Source organism: Falco biarmicus, chromosome 4, assembly GCF_023638135.1.
Source record: "Falco biarmicus isolate bFalBia1 chromosome 4, bFalBia1.pri, whole genome shotgun sequence".
Lineage (NCBI taxonomy): Eukaryota > Metazoa > Chordata > Aves > Falconiformes > Falconidae > Falco > Falco biarmicus.
Genome location: NC_079291.1, coordinates 76455869 through 76482355, shown reverse-complemented (window position 1 = coordinate 76482355; position 26487 = coordinate 76455869). Strand labels below are relative to the sequence as shown.

Sequence of the window (26487 nt, the reverse complement as noted above, 5' to 3'; positions counted from 1 at the left end):
CACCAAGGGGGAAGTGAGCGAGCAGCTGGGGTGGAGGGGCTTAGCTACCAGCTGGGCTTAAACCACAACACAGCTCCTGGCAAATGCCAGCACCTTCTGTACGAGTGACTCATGGGAGGTCTTCTGGACTGTAAACTGTATTACTGACATGTATTGTTTTTCAGGATTCAAAGTACTGGCAACCCTAAAGCAAATTAACACATACCAATGCTCTTAAACAGTTAAGTTCCTAAGAGTAAGAACACTCATTCTCCCAGTGTTATATTACTGGGATGTACTCCTCACCCTATGAAGTACTAACGCTCTGATCTCTTGAGAGGGATTTCTATGAATACTCACCTGAGGAGCTGGAAGCAGCACCAGGAGAAAAAGTTGTCTTGTTGCGAAGAGCAGATTGATTTCGGGCACAACCCGGACTCCTGGTGCTGATGGCAATCACCTTTCCCGGAGGAGTCAGTGACTGCTCCTCTTGAGCAGGCTTTATAGGTGATGTGGCAACAGAGCTCATCTCGGGTGTCTGAAAATGCATACACATTAAATAAATACCGTGCACTGTTACGATACCATTAAACTCATTCTACTTAAAAGAAAAAATTGTGACACACTACAATATCTTTAAATATTTCTCTGTGTGTGGTGGGCAGCTGAAATCCCCTTCCTGTGCATTCAGCACTGTTAAATGTCATTGGTTCAATACCATTAATTTATGTTACAATCAAGTTAACACTCAACAAGCTTCACACAGTGTGCTGGACCACCCCAGGGTAAAAAGGAAAAAAAAAAAAAAAAATAAAGGAAAAAAGGTGCTTTCCTAATTTTTCAGGCCTATCCAGTTACTTCATTAAGTTGTTTAAACATTGTTCTAGAAAATGCATCCTTTTTAAGGAATCTGTGTGCAACCAAAGGCACGAAAGTACCACCACACTTGACTGCAATGCACTTTGCTACTGTTTGGTTTATGCTCTTCATCTTGATTTAAAGGTATTAACCACAGCACAGTTGCCCATTTCAGCTTTGCTACATATTATCTTGAGAAAATAGCAGGGATCTGAACAATCAATCCTTCCTCTGTTGAAGTACACCATGGCAAAAATACTATGGTTTCTGTCATTATTTGATGAAACACAAAGGATTCAGGAGACAAAACTTTCAAAAGTCTGCAGCTCTTTCAATTAGGCAGTAAATATCAACCCTGCCTCTTTAATATCCATCGGTCCCACAACATTAATCGATGCAAGATCAGTATCACTTCTTCTGAAACACAGCAAGTATAAAGTGTTATCTGACAAATAAAAGGTTACGTTACTTCTTTTTACTGGAATGTACGATACGGTACGTATCTGAAAGAGCTTTATTTTTCAGTAGCACTATACTACTTTGTTAGGATATCAAGAGTGCTAAAGTGACAGGTAAACACTTGCAAATTATAACTGCTGGGTCTTCCTCCCCCCCCTCTTCTATCTCTCTCCCTGAGTCTAAGGAGATGTCCTTCTTTCTAGTTTGTTATTGTTTAATCATGTCATCATCCCTGGCTGTCACATGTGTCACCAGAAGTAAAAGCGGATGCCAAAAGAGGAGACACTGTCACAGATCTGCAAGATGTCAGACCAAAAGTCTTCACAGTTTAAATGAAGTCTATATCTGGAGCTGCATCTGAGCAAAGATGGTTTTAGGTTCATAAAATCCTACATTCTTCGTCTATAAAAATCAGGATCAAAAGGAGCTCCAAGGGGGGTTAAGTCTGCACCAACAAAGAGATCAAAGAACTGCGTGTGTTTGGGAGTAGTGATACATTTGCATCCTATGCTGGAATATGATGCAAATGGTATCTTTAACTCATTTTATCTCCATCACAGGCAGTCAGATCTGTTGAATTCAGTATCTTTTTGGTCTTTAAAAGGATGTTTTACTAAGTTTCAATTGGTTGCACTAGATGGAGATGACTGCTCAGATATCACAGGGGCAGATCCTAAACATTGGTTACAATGCACAAGAAGGAAAGCAAGTTCATTCCCAGCTGTCTGTCTAAGGAAGAAGTTATTTTCCCGGGTCTGTTAAACAACTACCCTGGCGTTCAGGAACTTTCTTAAAAAAAAAAAAAAACAACAAACACTGTGGCAGGCACAGTTATATTGCCTACGCTATTCCAAAGAAATTCTTTTCACATTTACACTTAGTGTAACTTGAACCACAAACATTCGAAATTAAGGGTTGCAGCATTCATGTGGATTATTAATGTCACCTAGGCTCTATTTCCCACAAAAAATTGGACCAGATGATCTTCCAAGGTCCCTTCCAAACTTGGCTGTTCTATGGTTCTGTGAACCTGAGAGAGAATAGAAAGCACCCACCTAGCCTAACCTTATGACTGATCTTTTCAGTAGTCACATTAAATGTCCACTGTAATACACAGACTCACAGCAAACCAGAAACTAAAAGGTAGTGCAAAAAAGCAAGTGAAGCATATTGAGGAGAAGTCCACACTGTAGCAAGCACAGTTGTGTTGCTTTGTTTGTCGGGGTTTTTTTAAATGCAGGAATCTTCAAGGTCTTGTCAAGGCTGGTCATTCACCGACTATGAAAACATGACTGGGCAATATTTCCCCAGGCCTCTGGAGCATGAACAAGAGCTACTTACTGGTTTGGGATTGACTTCGGTAGAGATGAGTTTTAAAAGGCAGTTCAGGAGTCTCTGCTTGTGAAAGGTGGTACATGCAGGAACAGCACTTGACTCAGACATTTGCTCCCTAGCGTCCTGGGTTTCTGGCTCCAAGACAGCCAACCAGTCATATTCCAGCTGCAACTTGTTCGGTTTGCCCATCATGAGGTAGACTTCAGCCAGCGTAAGGCTCTCAGAAGTTCGCAGACTCCATCCTTCTTCTCTAACCTGCTGAGAGAGCCGGCTCGGGTCATCCTTGAGAGACTTTGTACTAGATTGTCCCTGAGGTGGAGGTGGAAATGAGGAGCCCAGCTTCTCTTGAGAATCCTCCATTACTGCATCTGTTATATCCTTGGTACAAGCATCGAGCGGCTGGCCCTGGCTGTGGCTAGCCTGAGTTTCGTATCTAGATGGGCCACTGCCAGGTGAAGCCGCACCACCTCTCGGTAGCTGTGAATAGGAGTCGGGTGTCTCTGTGCTCCTCCCACTTGGAATGGCCACAGGAGAAGTCTCGCCAGCTGCTGGAGCAGAGTCTTTCACAGGCAGTTTGTCTGTGCAAGAACATTTCTCTGGGACGATCAGGTCCTGACAGGACTTCATGTACCGTGGGAATGGATCAAGCAGAGAAAGTTCCTCCACATCAGGGATCTTATTGCAAGCACAAGCTGTGCCGCACGATGGTAGCACAGTTGCTTGCTCACTAGCCGGGGCCTCCCTGCCCTCCACACAGAAGGCCACTGAGCTCAGCTTTTCATGGTTCCCTCCTGGATCTTGAAGTCCAGAAGGTGGCTTTTGGAGAGAATTAGCGATGCCGAGATTTGAAGCTGTTCCTTCCACCAGGCCAGGCTCTGGGGCACCATCTTCAGCACTTGCAGAAACCTCAGCTGTGGGCTGAGAGGTTCTGCTTGACTCTGTAGTGCTCTCTGCCCTTCCAACACCCTTACCTTCTGTTCCCCGCATGTATTTTAGCTGTCCCCTAGCTGTCCCCTGACCACTCTGTATACCTAGGATTTGTGCAGGGGGTAGTAAGTGAGAGTCTTTCGTGTTTTGTTTGCATTTGCCAGTTTCCTGCCAATGCACTGTGCAGAAAGCCTTGGAGTGGACTACTCTGGCTACCCCAGGCAGTGGAGTAAGTGTACAATTCTCTCCTGGAAAGAGATGGAGCATGACTTTCTCCTCTGAGAAGCTGCCTCTTGTTTCTGAGTCTCTGGAGTCTTGAAGTTGCCGTTCTTCTAGTGTTTTACGCTAAAAAAGATGTGTCAAAGAATACAACAATCATCTGCCCCTTCCAATAAAGCAGCTGGTAGCCTATTCTGCAAGTTAAAAAAAAAAAAAAAAAAAAAGTAGCTGATCTCTATTCAGCATAGATATGAAGACACTATGATCGGAAATTAAGTCCTTTTGTGCTACAAGCACAAACTAAATTTCTGTTGCAGACAAAATTACTTACCTCTGCTTCCCTCACCACTGTAATTGTGAGAACACCCAATCAACTAATAAACCCCAACAAAATCAAGCAAAAAACCCCAAAGTCACTGCATAGCAAAACAGACTCCCCTTTCTGTGCAGTAACTTCCATCTTGCATGTTTTGACATCATTCTGAGTTTCGAGTGCTATGCTGCTACTTTTTCCAGGCTCAAAAATTAAAAAGAAAAGCCTGAATTAAAGGACTAAGAACAGGATATATAGCATACCAGTCAACCAGGAAGACAGAACGGCTATTAACTCACAAATCTTTCTACTCCCATGGATCAAAGTTCAGAGGTATCTCTAATATTGTATGGCTCAGGCAGTGTATAGATACGTAAAAGGCAGCAGCAGCTACCTAGAGAAGAAGCTTAAGCCTTCATTTGGTGAAACTGCATAAAGCAAGTGGAAAGACCTGTCCTTGATCTCTTTGCTAAAACTGGAAACAAAATCATCAGTTATTATCCAGGTTTCTGTGGTGGTCACCCGTCTATAACGAAAAAGATTAAGACCACTGCTTAAAGAAATGAAGTAAAGGCAGGGAGTTTCATTTGTTACTAACTAGCTTTTCAGGGGATCATAGCAGAGAAAAGTTGAGGTAAAAGTGGAATATTGTGGTATTTCCCATGAAAGGTTCCATTAGTGATGACAAGATACTGACCTGTACCTTTACTAACCACGAGCTGCTAAATTTATGAGGTAGATTCACATTTCCGATGCAAAAATGAACTTAGAATAGGAAGGGAATTGCGTCCAGGACACAGCATACAGAACAGACTATGCAGAAAAAGGATACAATTCGCACTTCATGGAGAGCCCACTTCTGCTTCAGAAACTCAATGAGGCTGGAGACCTTCCGATGTAACTCCACAATCATCCTGCACGCAAGATAAACAAAGCAAGGGAACAGAGAAAAAACATCAGCAGAAGTTCAAGTCACAGGCTGGATGCTAGAATGGGAATTAAAGGAAGAAACTGGCGTTCTATAACACAAGCACAGAGAACAGACCAATCACTCCCAAGCTCTAAGAAAAAGAACCAAGGAAAACAAATCTTATCCCACAACTTTAAAATCTAGGTAACTCACAACTGAGAAAGATCTCAAAGCCTATCAGATGTATCTTCAATCATGACAGTCAGATTTAAGTTTTTCCAGATCAAAAAAGATAGGAAAAGATGGCAAGATTTAGCTAAACTGCCAAAGTGCAGGCGAGGCACAAAGCTACTACAAGAAGTACAGAAACAAAGAGAAAGGGTCACAAAAAAAACCCCAAACATTTACTTTTTGCTCTCAAAGCATTTTACAAAATAAACCTAATGCTAAATGTCTTCCTTCTCCGCTCTGCATGACCTTTGGTCATGGCACTGAAGTACTCCATTATTGCAAAGAACAATCAACATCACAGAGGCCTTGTGTTTTCTGCCCTGAGTTTTGGACTAGATGCAAGTACTAGGATGAACAGCCACTGATGACACTGGAACAACAGTACCAACTACATTTTTCAGGGAGGAGATTAAGCTACAAATACCTTCCTTTCTGCTAGTATCACTGTGTTGCAGTTGACATGTTCAGAGTCTGGGGGCAGGTGCCTCTGACCATTGTTTTACTTCTCCCTCCCCTGTGCCTCTGTTTTCATGGTATCTCCATTTTACTTGCACTCTGCTCTGATAACTGGGTGTAAGTGGCACAAAGTGCCACTCATCTCCAACTCTAGTACCTCCCATCATTACTCAAAAGATATAAAGAACAGTGGTAATTAATTTTCAACTCTTGATACCTCATGTTTACAGCAATGGTACTCTGGCTGGACAAAGCCTCCAGAATAAGGACATTTAGGCAAACTGCATGATCAAAATGAACTGCACAGTTGGCATAGAGAACCCTGAGGAGAAGGGAAGATGCTAGAATGCTGCTCATGTATTTCCCTTTTATATTCTGAGCACCACAGTCAGTTCTTCATTACCTAAGCCGTGGATTCTGGGCAAGACTCTGTACTCTAGCCCATGCATGATTATTTCGTGGCTGCAACTCCACAGGGACCTTAAGAGGAAGACGTACTGGCTTCTGGTCCTCTTCATCACTAATGCCTGAAGGGAGTCAAAGCACAAAGGGCATGGGTCAAAGTAAGGACAATTCAGAACACTACATGCTCACTTACATGAAAAAAAGCATCACAAACATCGGCATCACCTACAGACAACTTAGGCAGCTCAGCTTCACCAGTGGAGCCTGCTTCCTTAAATATTACCTCCTGTTCCAATAGGTTTATTTTTTTCCCTTGGACACTGCAGTAGTACTGGAGCTTCCAGTTGAACAAGCAGTGTCAAAATCAGGTGGCTGGAAACTTTGTACAGTATTTCAGACCTTTAAACTGCATTGATTCTACTTATTGGGGGGAGGGGAAGGAAGAGGAAGAAAAAAAATATTTTAAAAACCCTCCAAAATGACTTAGCTGAACTGGAAATGGTAAAAAAAAGTTGAAAAATGCACAGTGCTAAACAACACTGCTCTTATTCACTGGCACAAGAGACTAAACTTCACATACAGTGAAAGCACAACTGGTAAAGCAGTAGTGATCTTGTCTGGTGCAGCCATTTCCTTTTCAATTTAGCTAGTGACATACTCCAAGACTTAAGAGAGCTGGGTGAGTCCTAAAGCTATTGGAATTATACACACAAACAGGATAAATAAGACAATAGGGACATATCTGTGCCCAGCACAAATGTGAAATAGCACAAGCTTCCCTGCCAGTGACATACACGTCAAAACAGGCCGACTCTCATATTCCTCTGGCCATCTGTTAAAATCCTTTCACGTTCCAGTGTGTCTTACTTACCATCTGGATCACAGAGTTTCTTCAAAGCCCTGCACATCGGAGCTTTGATACGAAGGTTTCTGCCTTTGTAACGAACAGTCGTAGCCCTGGATAGATTGAAAAATAAGTATTTACAGGTACCATTAACATGAATACATAGATACTAGGGGCACAGAGCCAAATACAATTATGGCTATAAGAATGAACAAAGAAATGTATGGGTTTGCAGAGCAGAGTCACGAAGGCATTCAATCTTTTCTATCCCCTTACTTTTCATTATAGAAATGCTACTCTTCGACCCTCCTCTTCCAGACTTTCATGAAACACCAGGCTGTCCACTTAGGGAGTGCTATTTAAAAAAGTGGACCAGAATTATGTTACTTCACTTGAAGGGTACCCTCAGAGACAGAATCTTCAAAAAAGACAAGTGGGTTTGCTTTAGTCTCCTTTTTATACTCCTAACTCTCAATTATAGGAAGAAAAAGTCTGAAGTTTCTGAAGAATCTTCCATTCTGGAATATCAACACCACATCTGTTGTAGAAATGAGGTCTAAGAGCTTGTGTGGGGTTCTGAACAAAGTAACTTTTACAGCATGATTTCACTGGCTTTTAGCTTAATAACACATTAGCAGCTATAAAGATCCTTAAAAGCAAGAGGCCATTTTTGCTTTCACACAGTGAAACTATTTGATTTCTTCACTCAGTCAGCCCTGTTTTCTTTTTAGAGACATAAAAGGCAAACATTGAGACCAACAAAGTCACTGATGGCAGTATTTGCTACCTAATACTTCAAGCAATAAGGATCAGCTAGCATAGAAGCAGCAGGATTGAACACCAGTCCTTGCAAGTAAAGTGAAAGAAATTACAGAGAATATTCCTACAGCAGGATCTTATTTTTTCCTATGCTCCTAAGGAAGACCACATCAGGTAAGAGGGAACTTGCAAAAAGGCAGCAGAAGTGAAGCCAGACCTGAAAAGACAGAGTTGATAAGGTGAGCAGCTCAAAAGTTTCAGTTACTAAGCTGCAAATTTCTACAGATTCAGAAAATCCCAGGGCTGGAAGGGCAGAGTCCTCAACCTGCAATGAGCTACCAGAAGCTAGAAGGAATGTGTAAGCCCTCATTCTTTCTAAAGAGCTCTGAGACAGAAGTAGTGATGGCTCAACTAACAAAAAGAGCAAAAGGCTCTCAAGTGCTGAGGAGAAAATCGCAATAGCACTACTTAAGATATCAAAGACCCAGGAGCTCCTTGCCTGGTTTTAAATAGTGCGTCCCATTTCCACATCTGCCACAGCAGACACCGCTAGAGCTGCTGTAACAGAAGCATCACAGTTACCTTTCCTCTTCCAACTTAATTCTAACTTGAATTGTTTGAAGATAGTGAGCCCCATCAAGTACAACAGTCCATCTCCATCAGTAGAAAGACTTAAGAGTGGATATCTCGTAAATGACATAAGGTAACATTGAAAGGTAAAACTTCCTCCTGGTCATTAAAACTGACACCTTAGCCTTAACGTATGAGGCTCAATATCCTCCTGTCATTATATTAAAGCGCAGACATGATTTTATCATAAAATCAGCATTTTTTAGATAATAAATCTCTTGAAAACAACTTCAATCATATGTAGCTAGCTAGCTCTCTCTTTTTTTTTAATGTGTAAATAAACCAAGTTTCAATACAAATGAGGACAAGATCAGTATGAATCAACCCACACTCACTTACGTCAAGTTAACGGGGACTGCAATGTATGAAGACAGGAAACTCTACTACAAACTCTGCTGTTCTCCAATTCAGCTGGTCAGTGTTTTGACAGTTTCTCTCTTGGGTTTGAATCTTTAGGTGGAGAATCTCTGCTTTTCTTCATGAGCCCAAACTTTCATCTAAGCCAGCAGTCAGGAGCAGTTGCCCAGTATAAATGTGCCTAGTAAAAATCCTGAAGGATCTGCCAGAACCTAGAGAATTTTCAGCAAATAAACTCTAGATACATTACATTTCTTTTTTCCAGTGCTTATTACTTCCTCCAAGAACAGAAACTGAAAAAAACAGCTGAGGACTTAGTCTTCAGCTTTGATTGTAGCTCCTAGAAATCACTCTTCCTGTTACACAGTTTTACACTGAAGTAACACACCCTCATGATTCACAACAAATACCTTTTGCCTTTAACTACAGGGATCCAATGAAAACTACATTTACTCCACTACCACTAATGCTGTTCATCACCAAGTAATTTTCTAAAGCTCATGTTGAGATAACAGGATGCATGAACGCACCCAGCTGCTAAAAGATGCAGAGTCTGGGAATGCAATAGAATGGCTGTATGGAAAACAATGCTGCTGCATGAACATGCCACAACTATTGTCTTCCTTGTTCTTGCAAGGAGTTAGTTACAGCATTATAGCAATCAGAACTGCTGTAATGATTCCCTTGCTTAGTGAATACATGCCTAGATGTTCCCTCCTGTTCTAGTGGAGAACACAGTTCCCTAACAGCCTCATATAGAATCCACTAAAGCTAGGGAAAATAAATCCAGTAATGCAATGCACTTTGAAACAGGATGCTAGATTGCAAATTTACGCTACTTTAGGACCACAAATTCTTATAACTACTTCTGTGAGCTTAGACTCCCCTCCTGCATCTTGATTTTAGCTAATGCAATGCCTTTTCATCAAATGTGCCCTTGAAATAGCTCCATGCAAGTGAAGAGTCAGAAACAGCATTATTATTATTATTATTTTAACTGTAACACAGGGTATAAGTGAGGAGGGGTTTGTGGGAAGAAATTATTTCTTCTTAGATTAATTGATATGACTATATAAAACGGAGCTTTGTGGAAATTTTTCCACCACGTGACTCGAAGGTGAATAAAAGAAGGGCCTGAATGCTCAAAAGGCTAATTTGATCCACCAAGAACAGCTGAGCTAATCCGATCAAGAAAAAAAGGAGGAAGAAAAGCATTGCTATTCATTTTCCATATTTTCTATTTCTTTTAAAAAGAGCCTAACTAGTTGGTTATAAAGCATTCAAAATTGAGTCAGGCTTCCTGGAAGTGGTTCTTGATCAATTTGTCTACCAGCTGCTCAGCTGCACCTTGGGTTGCAGACACTCACTACCTGTTACTACCACAGAGCAGCTCACAAATGGGCAATGGGTCAGCATCATAAGCTCCTAGCTGCATTTGTATCTGCAGGGGGACAACCACCCACCAAAACCTAGGATAAAAGCCCAGAAAAAGAAATGTGAAAAACATTTTAGTGTATTATGGAAAAGGTATTTCAAAAATATATAAAAAACTAGGAGAAAAATCCTTTGGAGGAAAAAACAAATGTAAACGTGCTGATAGGCCTAAGAGAGAAGCAGGACCTACCTGTATTCCAAGTACCAAGTTAAGAATGACACAGTTTAGAAGTCAGCAAGCAAAGTACGCTGTTCAGTAAATGAAGGAGCAAATTTGACAGAAGACATGAATTTGACAAAACGGCATTAAAAACGTCACATGGACGTTTTCACCCTGGCACTACAGCACTCTTCCACAACTAGAGCAATCAATACTTTTGTTTTCATTATTCCCTAAAATATATTTCAGAAGTAGCATTCCAGCTCTCTAAATTTAGATATTCTGCCTGGTGACTCAGGAATAATTCCCCTAATTCCCTTTTTCATAAAGGATGATGGGTTTCAAGCCATGTAGGGAGAGTCTGATAATAGGTTATTCTTTAAACTAATATAAAATTAAATGTATTTACAGACTAGTTTCCTAATTGAAATCCACAACTAGAAGCCTGGGAAAAGAATAGTTCTAACTGAAAAGCACAGTAAAAAGACGTCAGCCTGCAACAGAACAACTCTTAGCTTAAAAGTACTTATTTCCTTTTCTTAACTAGATCCTGGATGTTTCCAAATGCAGAAAATAGTAAATAAACCCAGTTATTCTACTGAATATTCATTAAGAACTACTAATATAACTTGACACCAAGAGCATATTCTGCCTCCTTAAAATGATCGTTTTTATAAATGAATTTTTTCAGGATTAATTGCCGGTTTATTATCAAGATTTTTTAGAGTTACAATTTCCCCTTCAGCATGCCAAACAGCTTTTACAAGGAAATCAAAGGCAACGAAGGATCACTCCCACTCCACATAATGCACACCCAGGAACTGAATGAGACGGATCAATCGATGCCTGTTAAAAGTTTCTGTCTTTAAGGGTCTTTCTTACTTGTGATATTAAGAGCCTCTCAGGTTGCAGGGCAAAAACACATACACCCACAAACACTGAGTAGTACTGTGCTTTAACTGTTGCGTATTTATGGTATTTAATTATGTGCTTGATGTGGTTTGTTTTTTTAAAACTCATCCACAAATCCTACAGATTTAAAGATATCCAGAAATTATGTTTCTTCAAGTGCTGTTTTTTATTACATGTAAGACTGTTGCAAAACCTAAGTTAAATACAAATGTTTCACTCCTAAAAGTGAAACAAAACAGAACAACTTTGGTTTATATTTAGTTAAATAGGTTTCTAAGCAGTTCTCATACACTGCCATAAATCTTTGTTTCTTGTTATATATCCCAATCACACAATCCCACAACATCTTGTTGTTGCTAATTTTTTATTATAGCAAAGGACTGGACAAAGTGATTCAGATTCCCTATAATTTCTGAGCGAGCTTTGCTTCATAGCTGTCCTGCTTAATGATTGTGAAACCTTCTTTAAGCAGCTCATGGGGGCCAGCGTTGACCTGAGTTCGCCAGGCTACTCAGACCAGTTATAAAGGCTGACAGAACAGTTCTTACCTTCCCCTTGCATTTATAAATACCTACACTTTGACCTATTTCTAAAAGATCCCTAATTCATTCAATTACAACCATACCAAAGGCTACAGTCTAGCCTGATTTCACGTTACTGAAATTCTGAGGACAAGTATAGCAGTGAATGGCCTTAACTTCAGTGACCAAACAGCGACATTTCACACACAAATTTTGCCATTATTTGAAACAGCCCGTTGATTAAGTTTTCAGGCACTACTTAGTATCTATGACCCAGGTTATAAGCTCAGATTTTAAACATGGTTTTCTTATGAGCACCTCATAGCATCATTTGTTTTTCCATACGCCATGTAATTATTACAGAAAGCCAGAGAAGATGTGTAACCTAAGCAAAATAAGCACTGAAATAAGAATATGTAACTCCAGGGTCTAGAGTCACCCTGCAAATAAATTAGCTAGGTAGCTCCAATGTTTACCTACTTCAGGAGAAGATCAACAGAATAATGAATGTTCACATTCCCTATTTTTAACACTTTGGATTTACTTTCACTCACCACTTTCAACATAGCGACAAGCCTTACAAAGCGCACTGCACTCAGAGTAAAAGGAGTATCACCCTTGAAAGAAAAATGTTATGAACTGAAAAAAAAAAAAACACACCACACAAAAAAAAAAACCCCTTGCTTACAAATAAATAGAGAGGGGGATCGTAGAATTGTACCATCACTGAGCAAGATGTAAAGTTTAACCAAATGGGATATACGCAATGCGTTCACTTGTGTGAGATATGAAGCTGCCATGCACATGCAGGGAATGAATTCAAATGGTGTAGACATCCAGGTGGTAATGGCTATGAAATTGTGAACATTGCTCCCCTGCATGGTTTCATGGTTTGCTCCTCTTTGGCCGACAAGGTTTACCCACCAAACGGGTTAAGTGATGCAGGAGAAAAGGCAGGCAAAGATGTGTCTTCCATCTGGTAGTCAAAAAGCCTGTGCAAGGGCAACAATTTCTGAGCTGCCCAAGAACGTCAATGTTACACGCACTATAGCTTTTGGTTAGAAGACTGCATTAGTATTTTCAAATGCAAAGACTCCTGTTTTCAAAATGCTCCGTTACAAGACTGGCCTTTATAGAATGAACACCTACACTTCATAGAAATCATTAGCCCTTATTATACAACTGATTAGAACAGCTAATCATGCAATCAATCAGCCTTAATCATGCAGTGCTAGACTGATGCTACCACAGCTTGCTGAAAGTCAAGTCTTATTCTGGTTTACTGTATTTGGATGACACAGTAATAGAAAATCTCCCCGGCACAATGCAGAGAGACCAAAATGACTGCCTATATATCCTGAACTCTAGAGATATTCAGGACACTAGGGAAAAAAGGCTCATCCTAGGCCCATTTTAACTGATAACTCCAATTTAAAGAAGTAATTTGCTTTAAGAATAATTTTGTTATACACAAAAACTTACTGCTAGAATTTTCTTGTAAAAAAGCCAAACCAAATGGCAATTTCTCTTCTAATTTCAAACCTGGCCGTTAACAAAAAAAAATGAAGTGATTTCATAAATAATCACATTCAAGACCTGCAACTACAAAAGTACACTGTACAAAGTGCATCTCCCAGGAGATGAAAAGTTAATAAACCATAAGGAGCCCTCTGGAAACTCAGCTTGTGACCAACAGAAGGCACAACACAAACACCCATTTTAGGAAAGGTAAAAGTCAAAAAGTCAGCAGCTGCTGAGTGAGCATACTCTTCCTGTTTACAGGAAAGTTTACTTCATCAATAATGCCTCTGCTACAATGAAGCACCCTGAAAGCACAAATGCCAAAGTAAAAAGGAATCTGTAACAGACAGAAAATACTACTATTTTCAGATCTCTTTTTTAAAAGACACTATTAGGAAAAACCAATGCCTGCTGAGCATGCCGAGTGATGCCTGCTTAATGATCACACTCCTTAATATCCTTTGAAAGAGATTTCACTACAGAATACACAAATTCTAGAAGCACAAAAAATTTTACATAGAAAGAAGGGAATACCCGATACGTTTTTAACTGCAGAAGGGGTTAGAAGTTGCTCTGCATTCTAGAAGTATATTGCCAAGACTGAACCCCCAAATCCCGTAATTCTTTCTTGAAGTAAAAGAGAATACTCATTCCTAAAGTCAAGGAGATGCAGAAGCAACTGGAATGCTGACACCTATAGTGTACTGGAAGAGTTGTTTCAGGTATGAAAGTCAGGACTCCTGAGCACTGATGGCAGAACTGTTTGGAGATGAACCCTCACTACAAGACAGCCGCGGAGGGGCTGGAGCGTGTCCAGAGATGGGCAACGGAGCTGGGGAAGGGGCTGGGGCACGAGTCTGATGAGGAGCGGCTGAGGGAACCAGGGGTGCTCAGCCTGGAGAAAAGGAGGCTCAAGGGGGGCCTGATCACTGTCTACAACGACTTGAAAGAAGGCTGTGGTGAGGTGGGAGTCAGTCTTGTCTCCCAAGCAACAAGACAAGAGGAAATGGCCTTAAGCTGTGCCAGAGAGTTTACATTGGGTATTAGGAAAAATTTCTTCACTGAAATGGCCACCAAGCCCTGGGACAGGTAGCCCAGGGAGGTGGTGGAGTCACCATCCCTGGAGGTATTTAAAGACATGTAGATGTGGTGCTCAGGGGCATGGTTTAATGGTGCACTTGGTAGTACTGGCTTAACGGTTGGACTTGATGATCTCAGAGGTCTTTCCAACCTAAACGATTCTATGAATCTATATCACCTACAGTGAATCAACAAGTTCTGTCAGTAAAGAACTCTCATTTCATTACCTCCTTAAAACTTCACCCATCACTTCTTACTAGTAACAATTAATAGCTTCATGGAAAAGTGGCATAAAATCCGAAAAATCCACACAAAAACTAAGAATGGAAAATGTCAAACAGCAGCTCTAAAAAAGTAAGAAACGCCCCTTAGACTCTGGATGACCAGTTCAACAGTCACGCTGCTGAACAACCCATTTTTAAGAGTTTCAGGAATAAGTTCTTACTTACCCAGCTTGAATGAGCTCATTGAGTTTAGCTGCATTCTTGTCATCCATACCTTTACATGAAATGGGATAACACAGTGAATTAGGATTTAAAGTCATGACCTTTTTTTGTGTCCTGTTCAGTTTTCAAAGCTATTACATTTTCTTCTCACACAGGACTAACTTGCAAAAAGTGCTATAACATACCCATCCTGAAAAGTTTCTGTTTTCATAATGTGCGTTACATGATCCTCACCATGCAAACTATGTTTTACTCATGGATAAAATGACCCTAGTTTAGATGCTACAGTCATCTTGGGTTGCTGGGCTTTAGTCTGATACGGCAGCATTAAAGAAAAACTTCATCTTCCTGCTCAACCTCTGTTGCTAAGGCAGCACAGCACAATGAAAAAGCATCAAGCCCTCACAGCACTGAATGCAATAAAAAAGTAAATAGTAAAATGCACATGTAACCCACACTTCTGCACATTTTTAAATGGAAGTAACTTGATTTATATTCCCTGTGATAGTTAGGCTCAGATCTATTTACTGAACAATTAACCTCCTTCTGGCAATGCTGGAAGTATTTCTGACATGCTTTTGTGTCTCAATAGCTCTACATAAGTCACCTCAATTTCCGGGAAGATGGGACTGGGTAATACCATAAGGGGGTTGGGGAAGAGAGAGAAAGAAACTACTTTCACCAGCTGCAGAGCAAACCTCTCAAACTGGGTGTAAAGGCTTGCAGTTTAAGCCCATTTTGTCTCAGAGACTAGAATTTTCCAAGTGACAGTGGGTAAAATACATAACCAAGTACCAAAGTTATAAAAAGACAGAAGCACAGAGTATGCATGCATTGCCATGGTGACTGTGTGAAATTTTATGTCCAGTCATAGCAAGAAGGGTCTGTTGATGCTTTTAAGACAAAATGTTGATATAGGGAAGAAACACTGATTTCTACTGACAATGCAATCTGTCTTGCCTCTGCACCTTCTTTGTCATGAAACAGATCAAAATTGCTTCTCCAAGATGAATTAACACACTGCAGATCTTTGAACAAACAGAATAAAGTCAGTATGAACATTCACAACAGTCTCATTTGTGACACATCACAATAAAAATCCCAGGTGAGGAAATAATACAGGCAACAAAAAATATTTTGCCAAAATACCATTATTCTGTTAGGAACTGCACATGTCCACTCATTAAAGCTTTCCTGCCTTTTTCACTTTGCAACCAGTATGACTTCACAAAGAAGTGAAAATATTTTGATGCTTTTCCATGGCTCGCAAATTCAACAAAGCATGTAGAACATGCACTACCACTTAACACTGGCTCTAGAAAAAGCTTAGGGACAAATGAAAAAAATACACAGATGAGGTATACGCACATGGACTAGCGCACACAGTGCATGCTCCTCTGCCCGTTTGCCAAGCTAGCCACATTGGAGCTCTCTCTAGACATCATAAAGACCATGAGAACAATATCCTGGGCTGCATCAAAAACAATGTGGCCAGCAGGTCAAGGAAAGTGATTCTGCCCCCCTACCCTGCTCTGGTGAAACCCCTCCCTGCAGTACTGCATCCAGCTCTGGGGTCCTCAGCTCAAGAGAGACATGGACCTGTCGAGCAAGTCCAGAGCAGGCCACAAAGACCATCAGGGAGCTGGAGCACCTCTCCCGTAAGGACTGGCTTAGAGTTGGGGGTTGTTCAGCCTGGAGAAGACAAAGCTCTGAGGAGACCTCACTGCAGCCTTTCAATACTTAGAAGGTAGCTTAGAAGAAAGGCGAGTGCGGACTTTTTAGTAGGGCCTGTAGCAACAGGACAAGGGGCAATAGTTTTAGACTAAAAGAAGGTAGATTCAGACTAGATGTAAGGAAGAAATTGTTTATGCTGAGGGTGGTGAAACACTGGACCAGGTTAGGTTGCCCAGAGCGGTGGTAGATGTTCCATCCCTGGACACATTCAAGGTCAGGCTGGACAGCGCTCTGAGCAACCTGATCTAGTTAAAGATGTCTCTGCTCACTGTAGGGGTATTAGACTAGATGGCATTTAACAATCCTTTCCAACCCAACCATTCTATGATTCTATGAACATGGTACTAAGCCTAAACTCAGATATTTTGCTAATCGAACTAATGAGCTTCCAGAAAACAAGGGAGCATTGGTATGGCATACACTCATCTGTCTACACTGGTCCTTACAGACAAAACCAGCCTTTGGGATTGACATGGTCAGAACACATTTTGGTTAGCCAGTGAAGTTGTTATTTCCGATTATGATTTGTAATGCTTTTTCATCTTCAGGGTTCAGTAAGTACAGATTTAGAGAATGAAAGAGAAAGGCACCATCCCAGATTTTGATTGCATAGGCAGACATAATTGTGGGTGCACATGGTATCATTTACACATTTAATTCCTTAGTTTTCAAGAATAACAAAGCAGATCATCTAAGCTGTGCACACATTTACCTTTACCTGTCATCTGTGGGTATTACATGTACTGTGTTTCACAAATACCAAAACCTAAAGAAATCTGTTAAAGGGGACTAATGCCACAGACTAAGTAGGTCTTTAAAAATACAAATGCATTTAATGAAAAAAAGAAACCACAGACTATTGCAATAAATACAATGACCACAAATTCTGAATAAATCAAAAGTGAAGCTGTACTAGACATTACCAGCTTCAAGGGTAGACACTTCTGATTCTACCATACAAAAATAATTTAAAGTCACTCATACTCACATCCCCCAATCTTTTTCCTTAGTTCCCCATAGCAGATTAAGCCATAAAGCTCCAGGGAGGATTTTTTCAGCCCTTGAGAAAACACTGAAAAGCAGAAAAGGTGTAAGATGCAGACTGTAGATACTTTTACAGAATTACATTGCAGATACTCATTTCAACGCTGAAAATTACATGATTTGTATTTTCAACGACAAGACCAACATTGAAGGTAAGATTAATTTCTGTTTCAACAAACAGTACAATGAGATGGGTTCACCAATTTTCTTTTGGTGACTTAAATGCCTGGGAAATGCAACAGTTTTTAGAGTACAGAAAAAACAAAAGCAGCTTCCATAGAATTTGAACAAATATACAACAGTTCAATATGCAAAATAAAGCTAAATCATAATAAAGCTAACTTTAGTGTCACGTAACTGTTTACAATTTCCAAAAGAAATGCCCAGATGCCCCCACGTCAATGCATACAGAACTCTTTCTTCTACAAAATTTAAGAAGTAGGTCTGAATTTTCCAGAAGACAGAGAATGTCTTCTTTGCACATGAATACACCTTGAAAGATTTAATGCAATTATAAATTTTTATATGAAGAACTGCACAGATTTTATTCAACTTCACAAGTTTTTTCTCTCCTTTCTTGTCAACTCATGATGTGGACATTATTGCTAACAGATCTAAGTATCTCTGGTAGCATGGAGAGACAAGTCTTGTGGTTTACAAGTCAGATGAAAATATCTATTCTTGCCTATTCATCAAGAATTCAGTTCTTTGACTTACATCTCTTTTAAACTCAAAATCCAGGCACACATATCCCTACCAACAGCAACACTCAAACTACTGCAGTAATTTTTAAATTCCTTCAGCCAATGACATTTCAGATCTTACAGGTATAGTTATGGAACTTGACATTATCCAGAAAACAGATGAAGTTCCTCGACAGACTTTTTTTTTTTAAAGTGCTTCCATACTGTGTTTGCTGTAACGTTTGTTTTAAAATAAAATACTAATAGCCTGTTTAATCTTAAAATGCTGTCTTGTTTTAAAAAAGGAACTAAAAAATACACCTTATGACAGGTGTTTTAGATGTGTAAGTCCTCCTTTAGATAACCTAATCTCACGAACAGACAAAACAATTTAAAGACACTACATTTCACACTATCTTGCACTTCTTCAAGTTTTTCCTAGTCATACCCACTTCTCATTAATGAGTTATTTTTAATTTGAGAGGCTCTGGCCACAAACCATATACATGAATTTACTATCCAATTTTGCTGATGTTAGAGTTGTTTAAATACAAGGGGGGGGGGGGGGCGGGAAATTAACCACCATGAAACTTAGAATATAGCCAGGGAAGGGTTGGAACGCCCTGGAGACTTTTACTTCATCAACAAGGTAACGGGAAAACTGATACTCTTCATACCTCAAAGTCGTCAAAAGAACTCTGGGTCTTAGTAGAACTTGTTCATTCCAAAATAGATTTCTTTAACCTGTTATTCAGATTAGCCTACCTGCAAACTGATTTGAATTCTCACTGCCTGTTACTGAATAGTATGCATTTGATAAAGATTAGTTATCAATTACTGCTATTGTTAAAAAACACCACTAGCAGTTTATAGGACTTCCCAAATCCATTTTTATTCAACAAGCTGGGGAAGGACAGATAAGAAGGGGAAGAGGGGAATAGGACACTGGGAATCCTAAGGTACTGAACCAATGATACAATTTCATACTTATTTAAAGTGTGAGCAAATATTTCACCTTTTACACTTGTTCTGGACTATTTATTTATTTCATTTTTATTTATTTCTACCTTCCCCCGTGCTGGAGTCTATTTGCTCAATGAAGTCATGCCTGACTAACACATTTAGACAGCTGTCCTCAAAGGTGTGTTCCTGAGAACACACACACACAAAAAAATTTCCTTGAACCTGGCTTTTCCCCAGTATTAATAGTAGAATCAGTATTTATTATGGTGTGGTGAATTCATGTAAAAGCAATGATACAAATACCAGTCTTGAGAAGTATTTTTCAAAAGCCATGAACCTCAGATGGCCACGCTAATAAAAATAAGACATGTTCACAGAGATCCTATGGAGTATTTATTTTCTCATCTCCACCATTGCTGTCCTCCACGATGGCACTAAGAGGCAGGACTCCAACTCTTACGAGATTGTCAGCTCTACACTAAGCCCATTTCATTGCATACTAACCATTATCAAAGTCAATGTACTTTGAGATCTTGTGCCAGGTGCGGTAGTAGAAATGGCGGACCTGTTCCTTATTCTTCACCATGCTTGCTGGTTTGCCTTTCTTCTTGTATTTCAGGGCAATGTTGTTCTGGATAGCTTCAAAGTCTTTCCCATGCTGGAGAATAAATAAGACAAATCCAATACTCAAAATCAAACTTGCATCTTGTCATAAGACAACCCAAACAACGTGAGGGACTTTGGGGTTCTTTGTGGGAAACTAGATTCCAGTGGTCATAAATAAAATTCCTGCCTATCAGAATTCAACAGCAAAAGAATGACCCTACCTTCCTTTATTTTACATAAAATGCATTACAGATGCCAAATAAATTACTTTCTGATTCCTTGAACTGTTTCAGAGTAAGTTGCTAGCAAACTTTAAAAACAAACAAAAAATCCTTAACTTTACTCATAAATGTGCTAAGTAGCAGAACTGAAAATACCAACTCTCTCATTTAGCTTTCTTTCCCCTGCATTTTCTCCTCTCTCTCTCCTACCTACATTTCTGACTAGGGGGAATGAAAAGTCTGTCACATTTAACACATTTTGGTTATTAGGAGTAAAAAAATCTGAGTTTCAAATAATGAAGGTAAATATTATATTGTAAAAAAAATAAATAGAAGACTTCCTTTCTAGAAAACACATGTTTTAAACTGTAGGTCATTCAGAAGTTTATTCTCAGGGTAAAAATGAGACACCTAAGTGTCCCTGTAAAACTAGGTAATTCCTGTAACATCCCTGGAGTTCAAAAGAAGAAAATTTAATTTTGTGTACATTATCATTCAACTCCTGCTATCACAAAATTTCTTAGTATTCAAAAAAGGCTGGAACTCATTTTTAAACACCCAAGCATGAAAACCTCTTTTGAAAGGTAGCAACACAGAACAAATGGAAGTGGGGGTCCAAACAAACCGAATCCCAAATCCATCTCACAGCAAGTTTTTGAATATTTTCCACAGCATTAAAAAAAACAGTTTTCTTTAGAGTGATGAAGGGACTTAAACATTACATGGTTCCCAGGAATATTACTGCAAGTCAGAGGAGCTAAAGAAAACAAACAGTGTTTAAGTGTTCATTTTGTTCACAAAATACATATGCATGAATCATGCCTACCACTAAAAAAAATTATTTTTAAACAAGATGCACACATGCAAAGAAAACCCACCACCACTTCTTTTGTTTTCACCTTTAGCACGTACTTCCGTAACAGAAGTGCTCTTAAAATAATCACAGCAACAGGACAACCAGGAATATATCATATACATCGTATGAGATAAAAGATAAGATGATCTAGCTTTTCTTTGTCTCTCAGCCCTGGTACTGATTTGGCTCAAACCTTTTTGCGGTCAAAGACTAAACACAGCGCCTACAATTCTTATTAGAATAGAACATATTTTCTTATTTGTTAATATTACAGCATAAGCGTGTTGCTTTTGGAAGTTGAGATGGAGGCATTTATTTATTTCTCATTTGAAACAGAACCATAATTGAAAAATAATGTTAATTATTATAAACATTCATGAATAAAACTCACAAATATTTCTTGTGTATTTCAAAACAAAAAAGTTTGATACTTTTGAAATGTGGCTTTGATCGACAGCTGGTTTATAGCCAACTGTATAGACACATATGCATAGACCAATGAATGCATATGCGTTCATATGCATTTTGCTCCTGCAAATCTCAACTGCATCAATCTTTTTTAGGAGTGTCCAAATACTAAACAAAGCCATCTAAGCTTGTTATTTTCCTCTACATGTACCTCATACAGTCCCTCGAAGAAAGTATTTTTGTCCTCTGTGCTCCACGATTCCCACTGCCGTCTGACCTTCTTTCCTTCCTCCTTCTCTCCAGCTGTGGAGCCCAGGTTCCTTGCTGCTGCCTTGGAATTCCCAGCAGGATTGCTGGGAGGAATTCCTGATGTCCCACCAGATGTAGTGCCTCCATTATCTGCTGCTGCCAAAAAAAAAATGTCCAGAGTGAATATTAAACCAACAGCAGGATTCATGGATAGAGGGATAAGGGAGGAACTCAGAATTTCCTCCTTCACCACTACTCCCATCTGTATCAGATTTTTTCCCAAAATATTTCACCTGAAATACAATAGGCAAATAATAAGTTTTTTAAGGAAATAAAATCTCAAGGAGTTCAAAAAACAAAGGGAAGGTTTCAATAGTTTGATTTGTTATTTCCAGAGATAAGATGGATAAGCAGGAATATGCCAGAGCAACCCCTATAAGGCAGCACACTCCGTGCGCTCTGCAGTTGCCCCTTTGCCACCGAGGAGAACTTTGGAGCTGCTGAACACAGTGTTCAATGCTGAACGTTGATGTAATCAATAAAGCAAACTAATGACCATGAGAAAATATATGTAATTTAATATCCTTGCCTTTGGTCTTGATCCTACTGCCTCCAAAATAACTGTGGTAGCGAAACAACTGAAAGATGTCTACTCCAGTTCATCGCATGACAATGGATCAGCATTCTCAAGGGTCTGACCCTCAACATAAGGAGTCCCGTCTCTGACACTTAGCCCGCCCACCTAGGATAATTAAAAGTATCCCAAGGATGGCAAGTCCCAACCCCTTCATCTTCCCCAGATCCCCGTGTGGCTTTTGGAGAAAGGCAGAGAACTGTAATCTAGATTGTACCTTTGGCATTTATTGGCATCCCAGAATACACGGATCAGAAAAAAACACATGAAGACTGGAAATACTAAAATGAGAATAAAGCCTGATGGAACTAAGAGAATTTGCTGTTTATGCAAGCAGGGGACAGGGAAGAAAATGGGATGGGGAAACTGCAGGAAGGTAAGAGCTAAATATAATGCAGTAAGATTCCATTCCCTCATCTTAATTCAGAAAAAAAAAAAGCCTTTTTTCTTTAATTGCCTCTGAAACTACTATTAGTCTTTCAAAGGCATTTTAATCAGCAAAAACATCATCAACTAAACTTAAACCTGTGATTTATTCGCAACAGAAATAAAACCAAGCATGATGCTTGGTTTGATACTAACAGATTATCGGAATGTTAATCGAGAAACCAGGGAGATGTCCCAAGAACTGCACTCTATTTTTCAATGAAAATGTAACCATTCTCAGTAACTTAGATTTCAAAAATATATTTTCTTCATTTTTTCCAAGTAGTATTAAGATTTGACTGCCCTTATCAATGTGATGCATACTTAATAAAACAGAAGCCTTTTAACATTAAAGCATACATTGCTCATTATATAGAATGCTTCTTACTATTTCCATTTTTCCAGTTATTGTCCTTTATGTTTTGTCTTATGATAAAATGGCTTGCCTTAGTTAATCTGCTTACAAATCCAGCTTGCACAATACAGCAGTCCCAACTAGTTTCCCAAACTCTTATACACATTAGCCGAGTTCTCTCTATCATATTTAGGCCTTACAAGTATAGTTATCTTTTAAAATTCCATTAAAATAAGCAGTTTGATTACCTGAAAAAGTCGGTGTTTTTATATATACATATATCTATCTCATTCAAGAACCAGGATAACCCAGTCTGATAATCCCAGTATCATTTTTAAAGAAGAAAGAGTATCAGAAGAGTAAAAGAGTACCAGTTATAGGCTTACTAAGCTTTAGAGATATGAAAGGTTTGTAGGTATATCTTACGTATTCAGTTGCAATTTGAAAGTAATTCCTTTGGATGACAAAACCATGTTTCTCCAGATGCCTAAAAAAGCTGTTTGTTCAAATAACAAAGAACATTTGAAATCAAACCTTGAAGAGAGCAAGATGTATGAAAGCACACTTTTTTCCCTGCACACAATAAATATTTACTTGATGTAAAATATGATATTGTGAACATTTTAATGTTAATGTTTCTTTTATTTCTATCACAACAGGGAAGCCTGTAAGGCAAAACATGGAAAAGAATTAGGCATCTAGAAGCAAATGAACATAAAACCAACTTCTCAAACAGCTTCTCTGTTTTGTAAAGCCTTCATCAGACACTGATAAAATTACTGAAAGTTAACCAATTTAATTCTATACTGTGAAGGTAAATCCTAAAAAAAACCCAAACACCAAAAACAAACGTAAGAAAAACCTCAGCACTTGAACTCTCTTGATGGCTGACAAGAAAACCAACAATTTTAACACACAGAATTGCTTCCTTTATTCTGCAAATATAAGATTGGAATATCACAATTTGCACGGTAAAGAAATACACATCTTAATACTTAAAACCTTTGGATGAGAAGAAGGAATTCAAACACATCACTCCTCAGTCTACAGTCTCCTGATGCTAGTAGCTCCCAAAGCAAAAGACATCGTTTATCAAGATAGCTGCAGGATTTTCTACTCCAGAGCTATTATTCTGATCACAGACCTCTAACTTAGTGAGACATCATTTACAGGAACCACAAATGCAGGGTTTGGGAGTGTGTGTTTGTTGGGTCAGTGGTTTTTGTCTAAGGTTTCTGGGTGGGATTTTTTGTTTGTTGTTTTTTTACACATCACTCTGTACAAATACTCAAACAAGTAAAAACCTCAAGTCAGCTGCCTAAAGTTCAGGTCTTACAAAGGATTTTTTAAAGGTTGTACAGTACACTTGGAACACGTGAAGTTTTCATTATTAAAAAGTGTAAGAAGGAAAAGTACAGTAAGGACTTCAAATTCTAACATGACTATATAAAGCTCCTCTTAGGTGTATGTAAAATATGAAATTAATGGTTCTATTAAGCACATGCGAAGGATTCCATTGATTCCACTTCTACAAAGGATACGTAGTTTATAATTGCTCTTTTGTTCCTTTACATATACTTACTATTAGACAAGCCAAAATGTAGTCCTGCAAAGTTTATCACAGCCTTTCTTGTTCTAAACACAAGTTAGCTACTATCCAGACAACTGTTTAGAACACCATCTATGAAGACCTAAAAATTCTAATATCCTATCATCTCTACAGAAGTTTTCCATGACATTTAATTCTTCCAAGAATAAAGGAGTTTGCTGTATCATCCCTTTGTGTAAACCTTCTCACTACTGTGCACGGTAATATTTATCACTGGGTTACCACAACCCACCCTAGAGTTTACTGATCTTAGTGAGGCAATGGAATGCAGTATACTCTAAACCATGGTATTAAAGACTGATTCAGCATAAAAGGCAAAAGAAAGAGTAAAGATAGTCATACATCATTAAATTACGCCCCATAAATTCATTCTTCCAATCTTACTGTACGAGATTCTTTTAACAAACAAAGCAGCTAACAAGTTTTCATGCCTTCACTAATGATAGATGATGATCATTAACTCCCAAAAACAGATTACTTAAAACTTCAGCAATGCACTAAAACAAAAAGGTCCACTGAGGCTAGCCATAGTTACTGCTGCAAAATGGCTGGAGAGGGGAAGGCTTACTGTACCAATCTGCTTAGGTACCTGTTCTAAGTAAAATAATTTCTAAAAGGAGAACACTGCAGAGAAGACAAAGACAAGATGGTCATTCTCACTCTGTCTACTTATCCTACATCACCCAACCACTGAACTAGACACCCACACAATTACAGCTACAAGAATTCCTTCCCTTCATGCCAGAATGCAGTGGAGCACCAGCATCTGCACATGAGGTACAAAGCAGCAAGTTTGGATGTGTAAATTCTCAGCATTCCCACTCAGCTTTCAACCCACAGTTTGCAAAGACATCAGGTTTCTGTATTTGGTATTTGAACTATAACCCCCAATAAAACCATGGATCAGAACACCAATGTTTCAGAGAAACTTACTTATTCCTCTTATCCAGTGTTCTCTACCCATCTATATGCCCCGTCATTTATCTGTGAATGGCCTAACATCCCCTTAAACCACATCTTCTGTAGAAAAAGCTGCTGCTTTTGTACAGCTAAGCAAAACACAAGCACTTGCAAAAATTACATAAAGGGATTTAAGTCCTGCAATTTAAAAATCTGGTATGAAAATGACAAACAATGGAACACTGCATGTATCAAATAATCGAGTCACTGATAGTGCCAGTGTCTTATCATGGCTACAGCCACAAGTTCTTCCTTCCAGGCTCTACTAGCACCTTAGTGTTTGCTTTTCAATTTTCCACTGGCAGCTCTTACATGCCAGCTTATTTGTATCTTCTACGACAGATTCCATATCCACAGAAGCCAGAATCCACAGAGTTAATCCCCACTACACACATGTATCTTAACACACACGCTGGTTCTCTTGTTGGTGTTCTATAGATTTAGTTTGCAAAATTCTCAGCTTCTTCAGAGGTCACAGGCCAACTGTAGGTGGAACATCTATCAGGGAATACCTTCATGACCAAGATGGTACTTTCAAAGACTCTTGCATGCTGCAGGCCAAATGCAGAGCATTAGGATGCTAAACTCACTCCCCAAAGCACAGGAAGTGAATGCCAACTTGTGACATGCCAGAAATTTTCCTTCAGAACATTCTTTCTTCTCTTTGGGGTTCTACAAGAGGCAATAGCAGGGATAAACTACACGAGATCACCTTCAGAAGAGGTTTCAGTAAAGATTCATTAAGGAGGCCACACCAGAAAACACATCTGAGTGACTATTTTATCCTCACAAACCTGCATTACTGCTCAGCAGTCTTATGAAATTGTGTATCAAAACATCTGCTGCCCACAGAGCTGGGCTAAGGTGCTATGATCTATACTTTCCAGAAAGCCTCAAACACATTCTGCGGCACAAATGTGTTTCCCATTGCAGAGCATTCCTCAATGAAGATTTACTCCTCAATTTTAATGAAAAAGCAACTG

At 39.3% G+C, this 26487-nt stretch overlaps 1 protein-coding gene across 4 annotated transcripts in view; it reads right to left on the bottom strand.

The window, feature by feature from the left end:
* CRAMP1 (cramped chromatin regulator homolog 1) overlaps positions 1-26487 on the bottom strand; it is a 52223-nt gene that overhangs the window by 17740 nt on the left and 7996 nt on the right. For 3 of the 4 annotated variants that reach the window (XM_056334999.1, XM_056334998.1, XM_056334995.1), the window contains exons 3-11: positions 21483-21676; positions 19685-19838; positions 17479-17562; positions 14760-14808; positions 6964-7049; positions 6091-6214; positions 4923-5004; positions 2638-3903; positions 340-517 (exon numbers count right to left, since the gene is read on the bottom strand). In XM_056334999.1, coding sequence (XP_056190974.1) covers positions 340-517; positions 2638-3903; positions 4923-5004; positions 6091-6214; positions 6964-7049; positions 14760-14808; positions 17479-17562; positions 19685-19838; positions 21483-21676 — 2217 coding nt within the window. The remainder of the gene's footprint in view (positions 1-339; positions 518-2637; positions 3904-4922; positions 5005-6090; positions 6215-6963; positions 7050-14759; positions 14809-17478; positions 17563-19684; positions 19839-21482; positions 21677-26487) is intronic. The other variant, XM_056334996.1, reaches the window with a different exon arrangement.